Genomic DNA, 15,303 nt, shown 5'->3' with positions numbered 1-15,303 from the left:
CCAGCTACGGAACCAGCCCTGGGCGGCTTGTTTATACGTGGAAAAAAGGTAAAGACAAATTTGTTTAAAAAGTCACAATTTTATAAAAAAGTTTTCTTACATTGAGCTGGGAACTGTTCACTCTCACATACACCCACTCACCTTCTATCAGATTCTGAAAGTGTAACTAAACTGTATCAGGACTAGTTAAGACAGCAAACACCACAAGGTATAAGTTCAAGTATTAGTGTAACAGGCATCTGCATAAGAAACGTCCTTAGAAGGAAAGATTCGATTTATCACAGGTTCAGTTAATTGCCCTCAAAATTTACAAATTATCTCCGTTAGAATGTGTTGGCTATGAGCACATTTCAGTACTTGGGGAGGGGAAAGCTTTTAACTATAATTTTAAGGAAATCAGAGTTCAATTTGATGATTTTTATCCTTCACAAAGTAAATGCACACAGTCCCAAAGCACTAAAGCAAGAAGGGATGCAGGGTCCACCTCCAGGTCACCACCAGGGGTTTTCAGGAACCGGCGGGGGGGGGGGGGGAGCCGCAGGCCCGAGAGAGGCAGCGTGCCGCCCCCCGCTCAGCACAACGCCTCGGCCTTTCAAGGCCACCGTTCTTTGGGGAGAACTAGCTCACGTACTTCTTGGCCACTAGGAAACCATGCTCTCATTTTGAAGTTGTTTCGGTTTTGTGAATGGCGAGCCCTTTACGAACACGGCAACAGTACTAGATAAACTTAGAAAACAAAAACTGCCGGGCACATTGGGGCCCTGAGCAGTTGGCAGGATTCTGTAAATTCAATTTGGCTACCTGTAAGCTAGATTGTGTTTTAATTCTTAGAATCCGAAAAACCGTATTAACACATCTATCTTTGGGAATAAGCTGGGTGATTCTCCCTGCTGCTAAAAGCTCTGGGTAATGCCTAAAAACAGAACCCACACTTTGGAAAGAATGTGTAACTCCGTTTTCTCTCCTTTGTCTTTACCTGAAGGCAAAAAATAAAATCTGTGTTCCAGTTATCCTCACAAGTAACTGCTAAATGCCTCCTGATAGTCAGCGGATCATTACAGTGTATATAAAATAAAAAACAAAAAATTGATCATCTCCTTAATCAGTGCTATTCTCAATAAAAAGGTCAATTTACAAAAATGTAAATATTCATAACCTAATCCAGCTGTATTTTCTGCTTTTGCACCACAGGTTGAAGGGTATTTTGAAAGCCAAAAAAACTAAAACCTGAAAGCCTCAAAATAAGCTAGATTCACCTTACCTCTTCCAAAGGACAAGGGCCTAAGCACACAAGTATTTGTGTGTGTGAAGGAGTCCAAACACATGACCAGCATCTGCTGTGAAGTCCCTTATTTCTCCCAAAGCTTCACAAAATGGACGCAGGGATTTCAAGTCCGTCGTACAAAAACCCTGTGCGTGCTGAAGCCCGCGCTCAGGAAGCCCAGCCTAGCACTCGGTCTCCTTGCTGCCCACGCGGTTCTGACGCTGCAGCTTGAAGGAGGCGGCCTTCTCGCTTCTTGTCACCGGACGGCCCGTGAGGTCCTCAAAGGACTTGGCGGCACTGCTGCTGTTGGGGAAGGGATCCTTCTCGAAGCCGTCCTCATCCACGTGCGAGTCTGTGCTGGGGTCCTCCTGGATCGTGTCCATTCGCTGGGGCTCCAGTTTGGGAGCTGCGGGTACGGGCGGCACAGGGGCGGTCTGCAGGGGCTGCGGGCGGCCGGGGGTCTGGGGCACAGGAAAGGGCTTGATGATGCGAACCGAGGCCGAGTCCATGCTGCTTAGCATTTCCACGTTCTGCAAAGACACGGAGTCAAAGACGGATCCAGGTCCTACAGTTCCAACCTCCCCCCCCCCACCCCACCCCCACGTCTACAGTCTGGGCACCATGACCCCCTCGCGCTAAGCAAAGCATGAGGTGAGGCTCCCCCACCTTCCACATGTCCTGACAACTGGCCATTTGAAGACCCAAAAGAGCACTCCCAAGAAACAATCCTATCAAGTCAGGATCCCAAGACAGGGAAAGTTCTCCAAACATTAAATTAGGTCAGCGCGGAACAGCTCAATCGGGGCCGGGGGGCCGGGGGGCAGGGGGCAGAGGGCAGAGGGCAGAGCAGCTCTTTAAACCTCCATCTGCACAACCGACGGAGGTCCCAGCCTAGAGCCTTCCCACTGCAACAGGACCTCCCACCAGCCCAAGGCAGCACAGCCGCAAGGGCTGCCAGCCCTCGCTGAGGTGGCCACCCGGAGGCCCTGGAAGGAACTGCTGCACACGGGTACTTACGCTGGGGTGGAACAGAGACAGAGACTCATACTGCTTGTCCAGTTTCTTATCCTAGAAGGAAAACAAGTAGGCAAAGGTCATTCTTACAAATAATTCAGTTACACACTCTCTCCCTTTAGGCTCCTCCTAAGCGAAGAACCACCTCAGAACATGAGTGTGGCAAGTAGTAGCAGGTGCAGTAGAGGAGAAGACTTTCTCACGGAAACTTCACGAGTAAGGAACCAGTCAGGGAACGCTTAAGGACAATTCTCCTGGGAGATTTCCCCAAAGGCACGTCCCTGTGTGTGCAGGGGTCAGACCAGGGCAGTGCTGACCACAGGGGCAGCTGCCGGGGGTCAAGGACGCTGCGGGCAGTCCACCTGGTGCTGGCGTCCAAATGCCCCAGCCCGCCATGGCCTCAACACTCAGCTGTTTCCAGAGTTTACTGTGGCCCAAATTCTTAGAGGAACAGCCTGAAGTCCCTCCATCACACTTCCGCAGAAGGCTGAACACCTGCTTCCATCCCAACGTGGAACAGAGGACTATGGGCAAGGCAGGAGGCGGAGCCCGAAACTCTAGGCCTGGCTTCCAGCTCAGCTGCCCCCACACATTCTGTGGTCGGCGACAGGGCACCACCCTCCCTCCTATCTAGCGGCTTTGCTCCAAAACCAAGGGTCAGGCCTCAGTCCACAATGGCAACTTGCAACGCAAAGTAGATTGGCCTCGCCAGTAAAAACAACAGTAATTGGTGGCACTCTCGGCCACCTGTCAAAGCTCCTACTGTGTCCCCTTAACACAAGCTTTGCTTTAGCAGGGCTGTTCCCTAGATTTCCCTCCCCACACCCTCCATGCTCCCCACCCTGAGGAAGAGCTGCTCAGTGAGAGGGCCCCAGCACAACCGGGAAGGAAGCAGAGGAAGTAAAGACTCCTGAGAAGGAGTGCCTGGGTGGCTCAGTTGGTTAAGCATCTGCCTTCAGTTCAGGTCATGATCCTGGGGTCCTGGGATCAAGTCCCACGTTGGGCTCCCTGCTCGGCAGGGAGTCTGCTTCTCCCTCTCCCTCTGTTCCTCCCCCTGTTTGTGCTCTCTCTCTCTCCCTGTCAAATAAATAAAATCTTAAAAAAAAAAAAGACTCTTGAGAGGTAGCTGTGCTGGAATCTTCCACGTGCTCACATGAGGGGGCACTGCCCAAGAGTTCCAGAGCACAAGCCTGGAAGCCTGGGTCTGATTTCTCGTCTCTACAGCAGACAAATCATTTTCCCACAGAAGCAAGGTGAATGGAGTTGTAAGGATGAGTTTTATAAAGTCCCCAAGTTTATAAATCACGTGGAGTTATTATTAGAGCCCAATTCACCTTGTTAGCTGTTACTCATTTTGAAGGAGAATAATAAAGATTGCTCCTAGATTTAATACCCCATACAATAAGGTCAGGAATCTATATGGTAGAGGGGCGCCACCTCTGGAATGCTGAGGTTATTTGTTCTATTATAACAAAGTCTAAAACGCTCTTGTTTCAAAGCTTCACTCAGAGGTCCTAGGCAAATCCAGTGAAACAACCTCCTGGGCTCGGAAGTATAACATTCCTCAAATTATGTATGAGAACAAATATCCACATATAAAAAGCATAATTCTTTTAAAAAACAATTAGCTAAACTTTTCTCAGGGGATAACCCCAAAAAATGCCACTGGAAACATCAGGTCAGATCTTGCTAAGAACAAATTTTATCTTTTCTGAAAGTTATAAGGTTGGAATTGCTCAAAATTCTAATAAAATGTCTCATTACCTGCAAGTTGGCAACTTACCACGCAATGGACAAGAATGCTGAAGGGGATCCAAAATATCAAGGAGAAAACCAGGACGGAACCTACGATATTGTCCGCTAAAAACTTTCCTGTGAACAATTCCAAACAGTGAATGTTTTGATCAAGTACTTTAGATGCTCAAAATTGAATGCTCTTAGTATATTCTCGTTGTGTCCCATGCCACGGACTGCCGGCCAGGTGGTACCACCGAGGCGGCCCGGACCACCGCCCCAAACCGCGGGTGCTCTTCCAGACACAGCCCCGATATCCATGTGGGGAAGAGATATCACACAATGCTCAACACGATCCCTGGAGTGATGGTGTCAGGGACTAAGCATAGAGAAGGCTACTGCTCACAAGGATGCCTACCAGGACAAAGCTGCTGCTATCCGGGTGTTATTTTTGTGACTAATTTTGTGAACCCTGCAAGACAGAATACATTGCTGCTTCTGCAAAATCTGAAACCTACTTCTGTTTGTTTTGAGGCCCACATCAAATAGGATTCAGATTTACAACCTACAGGACTGAACCATGCTTATGGTGTCAGGTGTTCATTTTTTTAAGAAGTATTTTGACAAAGTACGGACTTTCCTTGTCTGAAAATCTGTGCATCCGCACTACACGGGGATGGCTAGGAGTCCATTTTATCTTAGCTGACAAAGTTGTTTCAACAAAAGCTGTGAATATTTCCATCTGCTGCTGCAGGATTAGAGCGTATTAATCTGAAAACATACTTCTCTCCTGTCATCCCCGAAATCGGCTCAGCTCTAAGCAAACAGACACCCAGGGTAATCACCTACCGAAAGTATTGATGCTCAGCTGGTCAATGAAGTCCCAAAATCGCTCGATGACATCCTGTACTCGCTTCTCACACTTGCCCTATGAACAGGGAACACACAGCATTGCCCCGAAAAGTACTGCATTAGAAGCAGCATGGCTGTGTACAAATAACTGACACGGAAGGCTTCGTAACATCAAACCTGCAGGGGACCCATTTTTTGACACACGACTTAAGAAAGTAGGATACTTGTCATTGACACTTCCACAATCAGTTCATTTTTATAAGTGAATTTAGAATTCCCAGGAAACGCAACTTGCGAAAACCAATTTAAGACAGGGCACTCTAGCGAGGGCTCTACTCACCGCGCACACGCGCACACAGAACGGGAGGAACCTAACCAGACTGCCTGGGAAAGCCGGCCTAACGCCTTTAAATCCACTTCTGTGACTCCGCAGGAATAAAATGTGTTTCTCTAGAGAATAAGAGGGTCTGATGCAGGTGCATCGAGCCACCTCTTAGTCTTTCCTGTATCAGCACTGGTTTCAAAATCAAAACTTGCAACTTCACAATCTTAGTCAATTTTATAATTAGTTTAGAAAACCAAATAATTAACACTCACTGCCTAAAAGGAACCAACTTTACCACAGAGGCCCCCGCAGGTCCCACCCAGTCACCGGACTCGGTCCCCTGCTGCGGAGAGCGAGCGCTCCGGTTTCCCTCGGGTCATCCCCACAGCCTCCCCCAGACAGCCGTGCCCACGAGAGCAGGCAGTGGGTTGCAGAGGCGGGCGGCACCCCTTCCACTGGCAAAATCAAACTGCCCGTCTGGCCGTTACAGAAAAAGCTGTACGTATGTAAATACTCACATTCATGTCACAGAAGCCCACCGTACAGGGCTTCCCTTTCCTCAAGAATAAGTTCTTCTGTTCAGCGTCAACGTAGGGCACACACCGGCCCGAGGGGTCCCTACAGCACACCTTGCACGAGTTGTCGGTTTCTGGAACAGAACCAGGGAGCGTATGGACAGCTGGAGTGCAGGCACAACGCTCCTCCTTCCCGCCCCTCCTCCCCACCCTGCTCCCAACGGGAAAGGAAATGCATTTATGTTTCATTTCAATAGCAACCTATCCCTCATTCACCCCCAAAGACTAACTTCTGAGTTCAGGCTCCTTGGTCCTCAGAGAGGCCACAAGGTAAAAACAATTTACACCAAAGAGTTTCCTTTAACAGATTAAAAGCCAAAGTATTCTACTTCAAGTCCTTTATGATACTCAATGTTTCCCTTCATCCCAACGTTCTTGCGACCCTGCTGATTTCAACCCTTGGCGTCTCCGTTTCAAATACACCCGTGGGGAACCAAGTCTCCAGGGAGAACCAGCAGAGCTGCGACAGGACAGGACAGCCCAGCGCGGACGGGAGGGGGGCCGCCGCAAGATGCACAGCAGCCGAACCAAGACGCCCTCCATCTAGACCTACCGCCCACGGCACGTGGGGTCACGGAACCAACTGGGGATCACATAAGCCACGTGGCACGCACACCAACAGCAGAAATGCCCAAAAAGTCAACTGGCAACGTAACTCCGGACAGTACGTGACCCAGAGGAAGTCCATAGCTACACTTGGGAGAAACTGAAATCAACTAGAACACAAAAACCAGCAAAACCACTTTAATGGGAAAAGAAAAACCTTTTCCTCATTCATTCATTGATCAAGCATTTCCTGGGCATTTACTGTGTGTGTCTCCAGGGCATCGCCAGCCTCCTGCCACTCACTTGGGAAATTACTTATTTGGCATCTACTGTGTGTCATCTTCCGTATTTACGTGCTGTCCCCCCGGGAAGAGCCGCCTCCTCCACTGTGCACATGGGGAGTCCCCAACCTAGCGGCTCTCACTTCTGGGGTGTTGTGAAAGCAACAGAACTCTCCTGAGGTGAGGCAGGGCGGGAAGCTTGGAGCCCAGGCAGTCCCTGAGGCCCCTTCTCAGACCCAGGAGTTCCAAAAAGAGAAGGTGGAAACCTGAGGACAAGTCTGAGAAGCCAGCATGATGTCACCAACCACCACCAGGCGAGGCCCCTGCCCCAGACATCTGGCAGGGAGCGGAGGGCAGCGGGCTCAACCCTGGCGACAACAGCAAACACCCTGACAGGCAGGGTCAGACCCTGGAGCGGGCTCTCTGGCTGAGGTCCTGAAGGAGCGTGCGAGCTCACGGCCGGTGAGCTGCAGACGGCCCCCCTGCCTTCATGGTGTTTAAGACACGGCGGGCGGGGTGCAGCGAGGACAGACCTCCATCCACCCACCCAACCGCAACCACATTCCCTCCTCTCCCACCCCTAAGCCGGCCCCATGGTCTGAAAATGAAGAAGGAAGACCGACGCGCCAGTTTTCACAGACAAGACGGAGGAGCCAGGATCTGAGGCCAGAGAGTTCTCACCGACCACCCTGCCCTCCTCCCAACCCTGTCTGGGTTCTCCCCACCGCCCCGGCCAGCAGTGAGCAGTGAGTACTGCTGGGCTCCCGGAGAGGGACGGGGCCTGGCAGACACAGACCATCTCCCCTCCTGCTGCAAGGACGCAGCACGGACATGTGCTCACCGTTACACGCACAGGACTCCAGCCGATGCTCCCTCTCACAGAAGGGGACGCACTTCCCATCTTTACACTTGCCGAGGTCCAAGCACACCGTGTCATCTGCAGCATTGCCAGGAGCGGGGCACTCACTGCTGTTACCTGGAAGCACGCAGCAAGCACACAGGTCACCGTGAGTCCCACGGCCACCAGTCCTATGGGGCAGGCCTCTGATGCTCACAAAAGTTAGCACCGTGTTTCACGAAGGGTACAAAGTGGCCCAGGGGGGCAGAAGGCCAGTGGTGCACATCCATCAGCCAATAAGCATTGGGTGCCTGGCTGGGTACCCAGCCCTGCGCGGTGCTGGTCCCCGCGCTCCCAAACTGCCCCTCAGCCACTATCTAACATTTTGCTTTTACCTTTTTATTGTGACACATAACTACGTGTAACAGAACACATAGATACATAATATAGACACGCTACGAAAGAGACATTCCAGTGGTCACTCGGACTGAAAAGCAAGCTCTGCAGGAAGGCTCACAGCCGGCGGGGCCCCTCCAGCCTCACCAGTGGCCACTCCCGAGCCCTCACCTCAGTCGGCCTCCAATGTCTTCACCTCTCCAAGGTCTCTCCCTCGGAACCGTAACATACGCTGTTCAGTCTACCCATAATGTTCTCGTTTCCACCCTGTGGGGGCACTGGCTGGCTATTTCTCACCCTTAGATCTGGCTCAAAGACCTCCTTCAGACCTCCGGGGGCCCTACTTTCACCCCACTGTGCTCCTTCGTTAGAGCTATTTCTCTCCTTCAAGCACACATTTTGCAATTTACATCTTTTTTTTTTTTAAGTAGGGTCCATGCCCAGCAGGGAACCCAAAGCAGGGCTCAAACTCATGACCCTGAGATCAAGACCTGAGCTGAAGGGCACCTGGGTGGCTCAGTCGGTTAAGCGTCTGCCTTCGGCTCAGGTCATGATCCCAGAGTCCTGGGATCGAGCCTCACATTGGGCTCCTTGCTCAACAGAGAGCCTGCTTCTCCCTCTCCCACTCCCCCTACTTGTGTGCTCTCTCTGTGTCAAATAAATAAGTAAAATCTTAAAAAAAAAAAAAGACCTGAGCTGAGATCAAGAGTCGGGCATTCAGCTAACTGAGCCACCCAGGCGCCCCTCAATTTACATCTAGGTGATGATGTGTTTTCAGTTCCCCTCTCGGACTGGTGAGCTCCACGAAAGCAAAGATCAAATCTATTAATGAATCAACTTACGTCGAATCCTTACCACACACCATAAGTACGCCACAGATTATTTCTTAAATGAACCAATGATTCTTCCAGACAAAGAAAAGCCACAGAAGGATGTTAAATTCAAGTTTCTCACTGGAATGAGGGGCTCATTCTGGAAAATGAGCAACACACAGTTAAACATGACCACAAGAAGAGAACTACTATATGCAAACAGAGGACGGTGACCAGAGCTGGAGTCCTGGCCTTTCGCCTGACGAACGGGACCAATTCATGGAGTCTGAAAGAACTCGGACTTCAAAGTCAGTGGAATGGTGACAGGAAACTTAAAGGAACCTGCCCTGGCTCAAACAAAAGCAGCCTTCCATGAAGTACCCAATATACACCATACGCTACTAACGCGGGCACATCACACGTGCCTCCGGTCTGACGAAACCCTTCATGGCACTGGGCACTCAGTGCCAACAGGACAGGCACGTAACAAGCTTGCTGCTGCTGAAAGCAGGCTGTGGGAAAAGGGCAGCACGCCCGTCAACGGTGACACCGAGCTGCCACGGTATTTTCAGTCTGTTCTGCTGCCCCGAACACAGACGTGCAAAATGCCCCGTGAGTATCTGCAGAACATCTGTGCTCAGAAGACTAAAATCACAGCATCAGACACAGAGGAAAATCATCACAGACACAGTGCCACCTAGCTGCCCGGGCTCACGAGGCTCAGGGTGCATCAGACCCAGTGGGCAGACCACTGCGCCCGTCCTCAGAGCTGCCTGGGGCCCGGGGCCCGGGGGGAGCGTGGAGGGGGCCAAGAACGTCCATGTCTAACAAGGTCCCAGGTGATGCTGACGCTGCTGGTCGTGAATGCTGAGTCCTAATAATGAGTTTATGTTCTGCTAGCTGCTCCTTCCTATAAAATATCAAGGGAACAAAAGGCTATTTGATAAGAAGGAATAAAGTTTTTCAAACTGCTTTGCTTAGGCTTATTGAAAAAGAACATTTTTCTGAATCTGCTTTACTACTAAAATAAAGACTGAAACATTGAGCACAGCTAGAAAATGTTCGTGTGAAGCTTGACTGGGACTGTTCCAGCTCCTGACAAGTGGCAAACTGTGGTCACGCCAATAGAATGCAAGAGTCACGAGCGGCATCTTATAAAATGCACGTTGAAAAGGCAAAGGAAAAACCAAACTGAGAGAAAGCTTCACTGGGAAGGCTATAATCAAAAAGACAACAAGTGTTGCTGAGGACGTGGACAAAGAGGAAGCCTCAGACACTGCTGGGGGGAATGTAAAATGGCGCAGCCACTGGGGAAAACAGCTTCACAGCTCCTCAAACGATGGAACAGTTACCATACGACCCAGCGATTCCGCTCCTGGGTCCAGACGGGGCAAAGACAGACATACAACCACACAAAAACTTGCACACAAATGTTCATAACAGTGTTATTCATCATCGGAAAGTGGGAATAATCCAAAAGTCCATCAACTGATGAATGAATGAAACAAAACGTGGCACATCTGAACACAATGGGTGATCACTCAGCAGTAAGAATAAATGAAGTCCTGCTTCGTGCTATGACATGGATGAATCTTGAAAACGTGACTCTGAATGAAAGAAGACAGCTATAAAGGGCCACATATTGTAGGATTCTGTTTATATGAAATGTCCAGAACAGGCAAATACACAGAGACAAAAAGTAGATTACTGGTTATCTGGGGCTTGGGGGGCGGGGGGTGGTGATGAGGAGATTCAGGAATGGCTACAGGACACGGTTTTCTTTTTGGGGTGATGAAGACGTTAACAGACTGCCAGTGGTTACACAAACGTGAACACCTTACAAACCACTAACTGTACACTTCAAATGGGTGAACAGGTCGCCTGGGTGGCTCAGTCATTAAGCGTCTGCTTTGGCTCAGGTCATGATCCCAGGGTCCTGGGATCGAGCCCCGCATCGGGCTCCCTGCTCAGCAGGGAGTCTGCTTCTCCCTCCGCCTGCCACTCCCTCTGCTTGTCCTCTCTCTCTGATAAATACATAAAAATAAAATCTTTAAAAAGTTTCTGTTCCAAGGCGGACAACAGATAGGAGGAAGGTATATGCAACTTTTAAACCAACTAAATCATCATACAATGACTCCTCCAACGATAGCAAAACGACAGGAAACCCAAATTTTTTAAAAGTGAACCAAATAGGGGCACCCTGCTGGCTCAGTCATTTGAGCGTGTGACTTTTTTTTTTTTTTTTAGGTTTATTTGAGAAGAGAGCGCAAGAATGCACGAGAGTGTACATGATCAGGGAAAGGGGCAGAGGGGAGGGAGAGAATCTCAGACTTCCTGCTGAGCGCAGAGCCCAATGCAGGGCTTGGTACCAAAACCCTGAGATCGTGACCTGAGCCAAAACCAAGAGCTGGACCACCTACGCACCCCAGAACATGCAACTCTTGACCTCAGGGTTGTGAATTCAAGTCCTATGTTGGACATGGAGAATACTTTAAATTAAAAAAAAAAAAAAAAAAGACCACATATATGAATTGGCTATTTACAAAAGGAAAAATCCAAATGGCTAACAGATAGGAGATGTTCAAGAAACATGCAAATACGGATGAGAGATCACTTTACATTCATCAGACTGGCAAAAAAATAAGACCATCTGGATGACAGCGAGGGCTGACAAGGAGACTGGGATGCAGGAATCCGCACACCCTACTGGCGCACCAGGGCTGCTGTTCTAGAGAGATCAACGTAGGGCTGCTTTCTATGACCAAGCAACTCCACTCCTTCACGTGCACCCAGGAAACGCTTACAACACCTGGAAGGTGCATGGGAGATTGTCTGTCGTAGTTCTGTGGTACCCAGAAGATGAAGGTAATCCGAGCCATTACTTAGTGAACAGATGGGTACAATACACTACATAAGTAAACTCAGCAGGTGCCCCAAACAATGAACTATGTACAGACATGGATATAGACAAAGACAGATGGTCTGTGAGATGGTCTAAAAGAAGATCTGAAGTCGAGTATTATCCTGGCATGTTAAAAACACATATACACAAAATAACACTCCCCCATATTTCATGGAAATACACATAGCCAGGCAAACATTAAACGCATTCCATGTGCCGCCTGTAAGAGGAAGGAGGTGAGGGAAACCAAGTGGACGAAAGGCAAGTGAGAAAGCAGGACGGGTCTGGCACCGACCAATGGTAAGTGCATCTCCAACTAAGGAGTAGGATTCTGAAGGCTGTTTTCATCTGAACGAAACACAGTGTTGTTTCAAACATACACACATCCGCCGGAGCCAAGTATCTCAAGAGAACGAGCAGAAGGACTCACCTGTGCAGTAAGACACGCCTTTGCAAGTGGCATTGATAGCCTCTTGGCACTTCTTCTGGGCAGTCTCGAACTGACAGTTCTTACAGCAAGGACTGTTCCTATCACTGCAGAGGTAGAGCAGACAGGAAGAGATCCAGTCAAAGGTCAGCCCCACAGCAAACACTACAGACATGTCAGAGGGCCCTGAAGATGGCAGGGAAGGCGTCCTGGCTGGGCTGCCCAGCGCTGCATGCTCAGCCCTCCCGGACACTGGCCCACCTGCACACACTCATCAGGCAGCAGCGATGCAGACAGTAAGCGCAGAGAGGTCCGAGGGGACGCATCCTCAGAACACCTTGGTGTCCTTGGTTTTCGTTAACTTAACACAGTAATTAAAAAAAAAAAAAAAAAAAGGAAGACACGGGCCTGCAAGGCCACTAACAGTGAGGAAGCTAGGCAGCCCGAGTCCTAGTTCCCATCAGTATTTATAACGACCGTCCACGCTGTACATCGCTCACATCTGCTACTCACCATAAAGTCAAGTTCTCCCCTTCTACGCTAAGCCAGGCACCAGTCAGCAACATGGAAACACAGGTACTTCTAATTTGTAACCTGCTTCCTCTGCATTTAGTGTATGCCATTAAACAGGATTCTCCAACACTGTTTTATTGCATAGAAACACAATAATTTAGATCTCAGGACTGTCATTCTCATTAGGTCTAATATCTTGTTACTATAAAAGGCGGCAGCCGTGAACATCCTCATTAAATCACCTCTTGTGTTTCCTTAGAAAAGACTCTCTGAGCTGTGGGGTCCCAAATCAAAAAGTCTACAAGATGAAAGATTTTGTGACATAAAGTCACACGGCTTCTCAGAAAGCAGTTTCCTTGCTGTAAAGGACAAGGAGAGACAAACACGCCCACGCGAGCACACCCCCCTTCCCGATTCTCAGGCCCCGAGCTCACCTGCACTGCACGCCCGCCCTCAGCATGCAGTCACTGCTACAGCACGTGTCATTGTTCAGGTACATGATGCCAGGGTCGCACTCCTCTCCTTCGTCCACCCTGGAGTTCCCACACACTTTGTTGCTTCGCTCTTGAAAACACTCCTGGGCCTTACTTTCAATGGTCTTATAGATGGACTGCTTACTGCAGTTTGAAAACATCTTACAAGAAAAAAGGCCACAAAGGAACCAAATTGACAAGACATCATTCCCATGTAGTGTTTGTGTTTCTTCTCTAGAGACAAACTCTTACTGTAACAGCCAAAATCACAGCCACCTCAAAGGTCTGTCAAATTCCATCACTGTCACCTCAAAAGGCCAGCTATAGGGAATCAAGCTGTCCCCCAGTTGGGTGCTCAGAAGCTGGTGTGAATTTGGTTAAAAGCCTAAAATTCTTCCCAGGCAAGCTGTACAAACACGGAGACCACGCATCCCAGTCAGTCCCATCGAGAGGACCCACGGTCCGGCCCCACCCCCCCGACTCGCCGATGGCACCTGACACTGCTGCAGTGACAAGAATAAGGCCCACACCACCACCTTCCTGCACATGACGAGTCTACCTCTGATTTACTTCCTTCTCTTTGCCCGGGCTATGTGTACAAATGACCCATGTTCCAAGTTTTTAAAGAGATAAGCATAGTAAGAAGTAGGATATTATATACAGTCTATTAAAAGATAAAAATCCAAATTGTTACCTAAACATTCACATGGGTCTCCATAATTTTCAGTTTGAGATTTCTGCAGGTGACCCATGTCCCAAAGGAAGCCTCTACCCTCGCTTCTCCACTTGCAATATAGAACCAGGGCAATGGCCTCCTTATAAATTTGGGGATTTTTACCGGGAGCCCCGAAATGGAGTCCATTTCCCAAACCATCTGAAATTAGCAAGAAAGGGAGTAAAAGACTTGAGGGAAACTTGTGCAGTGATTTCTTGAGGCAGGGTCTTCACAAGTGCTTGCTGCACAGTTGCTAAAATGGCTTCATTTTGCCCCAGACGAGAGCCATGAAGCCCCTGGGGAACAGAGAACACAGGACCCTCCAAAGGTAACTTGATCGTTGAGTCAGATACCGAAAGGATTGCTTTTACAATGATATCCAAGACCTTATCACCTGAAACAGAAATATTAACCAGGCTTTTTTTTAAAGGATCTTCCCATTTATTCTATGGTAAAGATATTTAAGGTCTGGTTATCTCAGTCTAGGCCTCGGGCAGTTAGAATTTGCTGGGTTTACTCACAAGCACTGCAGATTCATGAACTCAATTTTATCAGTTCACTCATGGGAGATCAGATGCTAAGAAATCAGAATTCACACTGAAGCAGTAAGCAGCCTCCTCACTATCTTATCAGAGCCACACGCCCGAGTGGCGGGGCCCTTGGGCAGAGCTAAGAGGAACGTGGTTTTCACGTTCCCTGAAGACCTCTGGCCTTCTCTTTGCACCCGTCCCACACTCTCTCCTCTTGTGCCAACAAGCCCTCCTACAAGCTTACCCCCCTCGTGCCATCTGACCGCAGTGAGGCCCGAGGCACATCACTTCTCAGCAGATTGTCTGTGAGAGGTACCAGGCCCCGTCTTTCGAGGTCAAGGAAACTGGAGTGCTTTTTATCTAGTTACAAACATTTTTATTAAGGAATTCATTTAAAATGTAGATTAGAAGACACCCAGTATCTTTTTACAAGAGGATCACTACTTGGGTAAACCAAACTAATAGAAAATACACTAAATATGATGTGTTTGGGACAAAATAAATAAATGGATAAATTGTTCTTTTTTGATAAACTGGCACTTCCTTTTCTTGTCCCGCACATTTTATTTAAGTAAGCTCCACATCCAACATGGGGCTTGGATTCACAACCCTGAGATCAAAAGTCACGTGCCAGGTGCCCCAAGAGTTGTCTGTGTTTTTTTCTTTTTTTAAAAAGTAAGCTCTACGCCCAATGTGGATGACGGGCACTTCCTAAATTTATTTTTTTTAAGGTTTTACTTATTTGAGAGAGAGCAAGCATGAGCAGGGGGAGGGGCAAAGGGAGAAGCAGAATCTCTGCTGAGCAGGGAGCCCGATGTGAGGCTCAATCCCAGGACTCTGGGGGATCATGACCTGAGCCAAAAGCAGATGCTTAACCGAATGAGCCACCCAGGTGCCCCAACCTCCTGAATTAAAAAAAAAAAAGAGGCTCTGGCCAGGCACTATTCTCCTTAGAAGTCATTACAAGGCCATGGAAGAGCTCACAGGAAAATTTCACTACGGAGAACTTGTAGAGCAAGAGTCTGCAAAGTAAGATAATTTCCCCCAAAGTACTCACACCATCCTCCTAACAAAGAAGCAAATGACTATAGAATGCACTGTGTAAA

General features: G+C 48.9%; 1 protein-coding gene across 5 annotated transcripts in view; it reads right to left on the bottom strand.

Annotated features, from left to right (window-relative positions):
* Positions 1-59: 59 nt before the first annotated feature.
* The window catches only part of ADAM17 (ADAM metallopeptidase domain 17), a 51,269-nt gene continuing 36,025 nt past the window's right edge, over positions 60-15,303 (bottom strand). For 3 of the 5 annotated variants that reach the window (XM_064571827.1, XM_064571829.1, XM_064571831.1), the window contains exons 12-20: positions 12,914-13,113; positions 12,480-12,608; positions 11,970-12,073; positions 7,433-7,567; positions 5,708-5,838; positions 4,862-4,940; positions 4,062-4,150; positions 2,282-2,332; positions 60-1,794 (exon numbers count right to left, since the gene is read on the bottom strand). In XM_064571827.1, coding sequence (XP_064427897.1) covers positions 1,447-1,794; positions 2,282-2,332; positions 4,062-4,150; positions 4,862-4,940; positions 5,708-5,838; positions 7,433-7,567; positions 11,970-12,073; positions 12,480-12,608; positions 12,914-13,113 — 1,266 coding nt within the window. In that variant the 3' untranslated portion in view covers positions 60-1,446. Of the gene's footprint in view, positions 1,795-2,281; positions 2,333-4,061; positions 4,151-4,861; positions 5,042-5,707; positions 5,839-7,432; positions 7,568-11,969; positions 12,074-12,479; positions 12,609-12,913; positions 13,114-15,303 lie in introns of those variants that run through there. The other 2 variants (XM_064571828.1, XM_064571830.1) reach the window with 2 other exon arrangements.

The sequence above is a fragment of the Mirounga angustirostris genome, unplaced genomic scaffold, assembly GCF_029215605.1.
Source record: "Mirounga angustirostris isolate CCGP_5_RB_7025 unplaced genomic scaffold, mMirAng1.0.hap1 SCAF_10, whole genome shotgun sequence".
In the NCBI taxonomy this organism is placed as follows: Eukaryota; Metazoa; Chordata; class Mammalia; order Carnivora; family Phocidae; genus Mirounga; species Mirounga angustirostris.
Note: the sequence above shows the minus strand (reverse complement) of the source record. Positions and strands in the feature narration are given on the sequence as shown.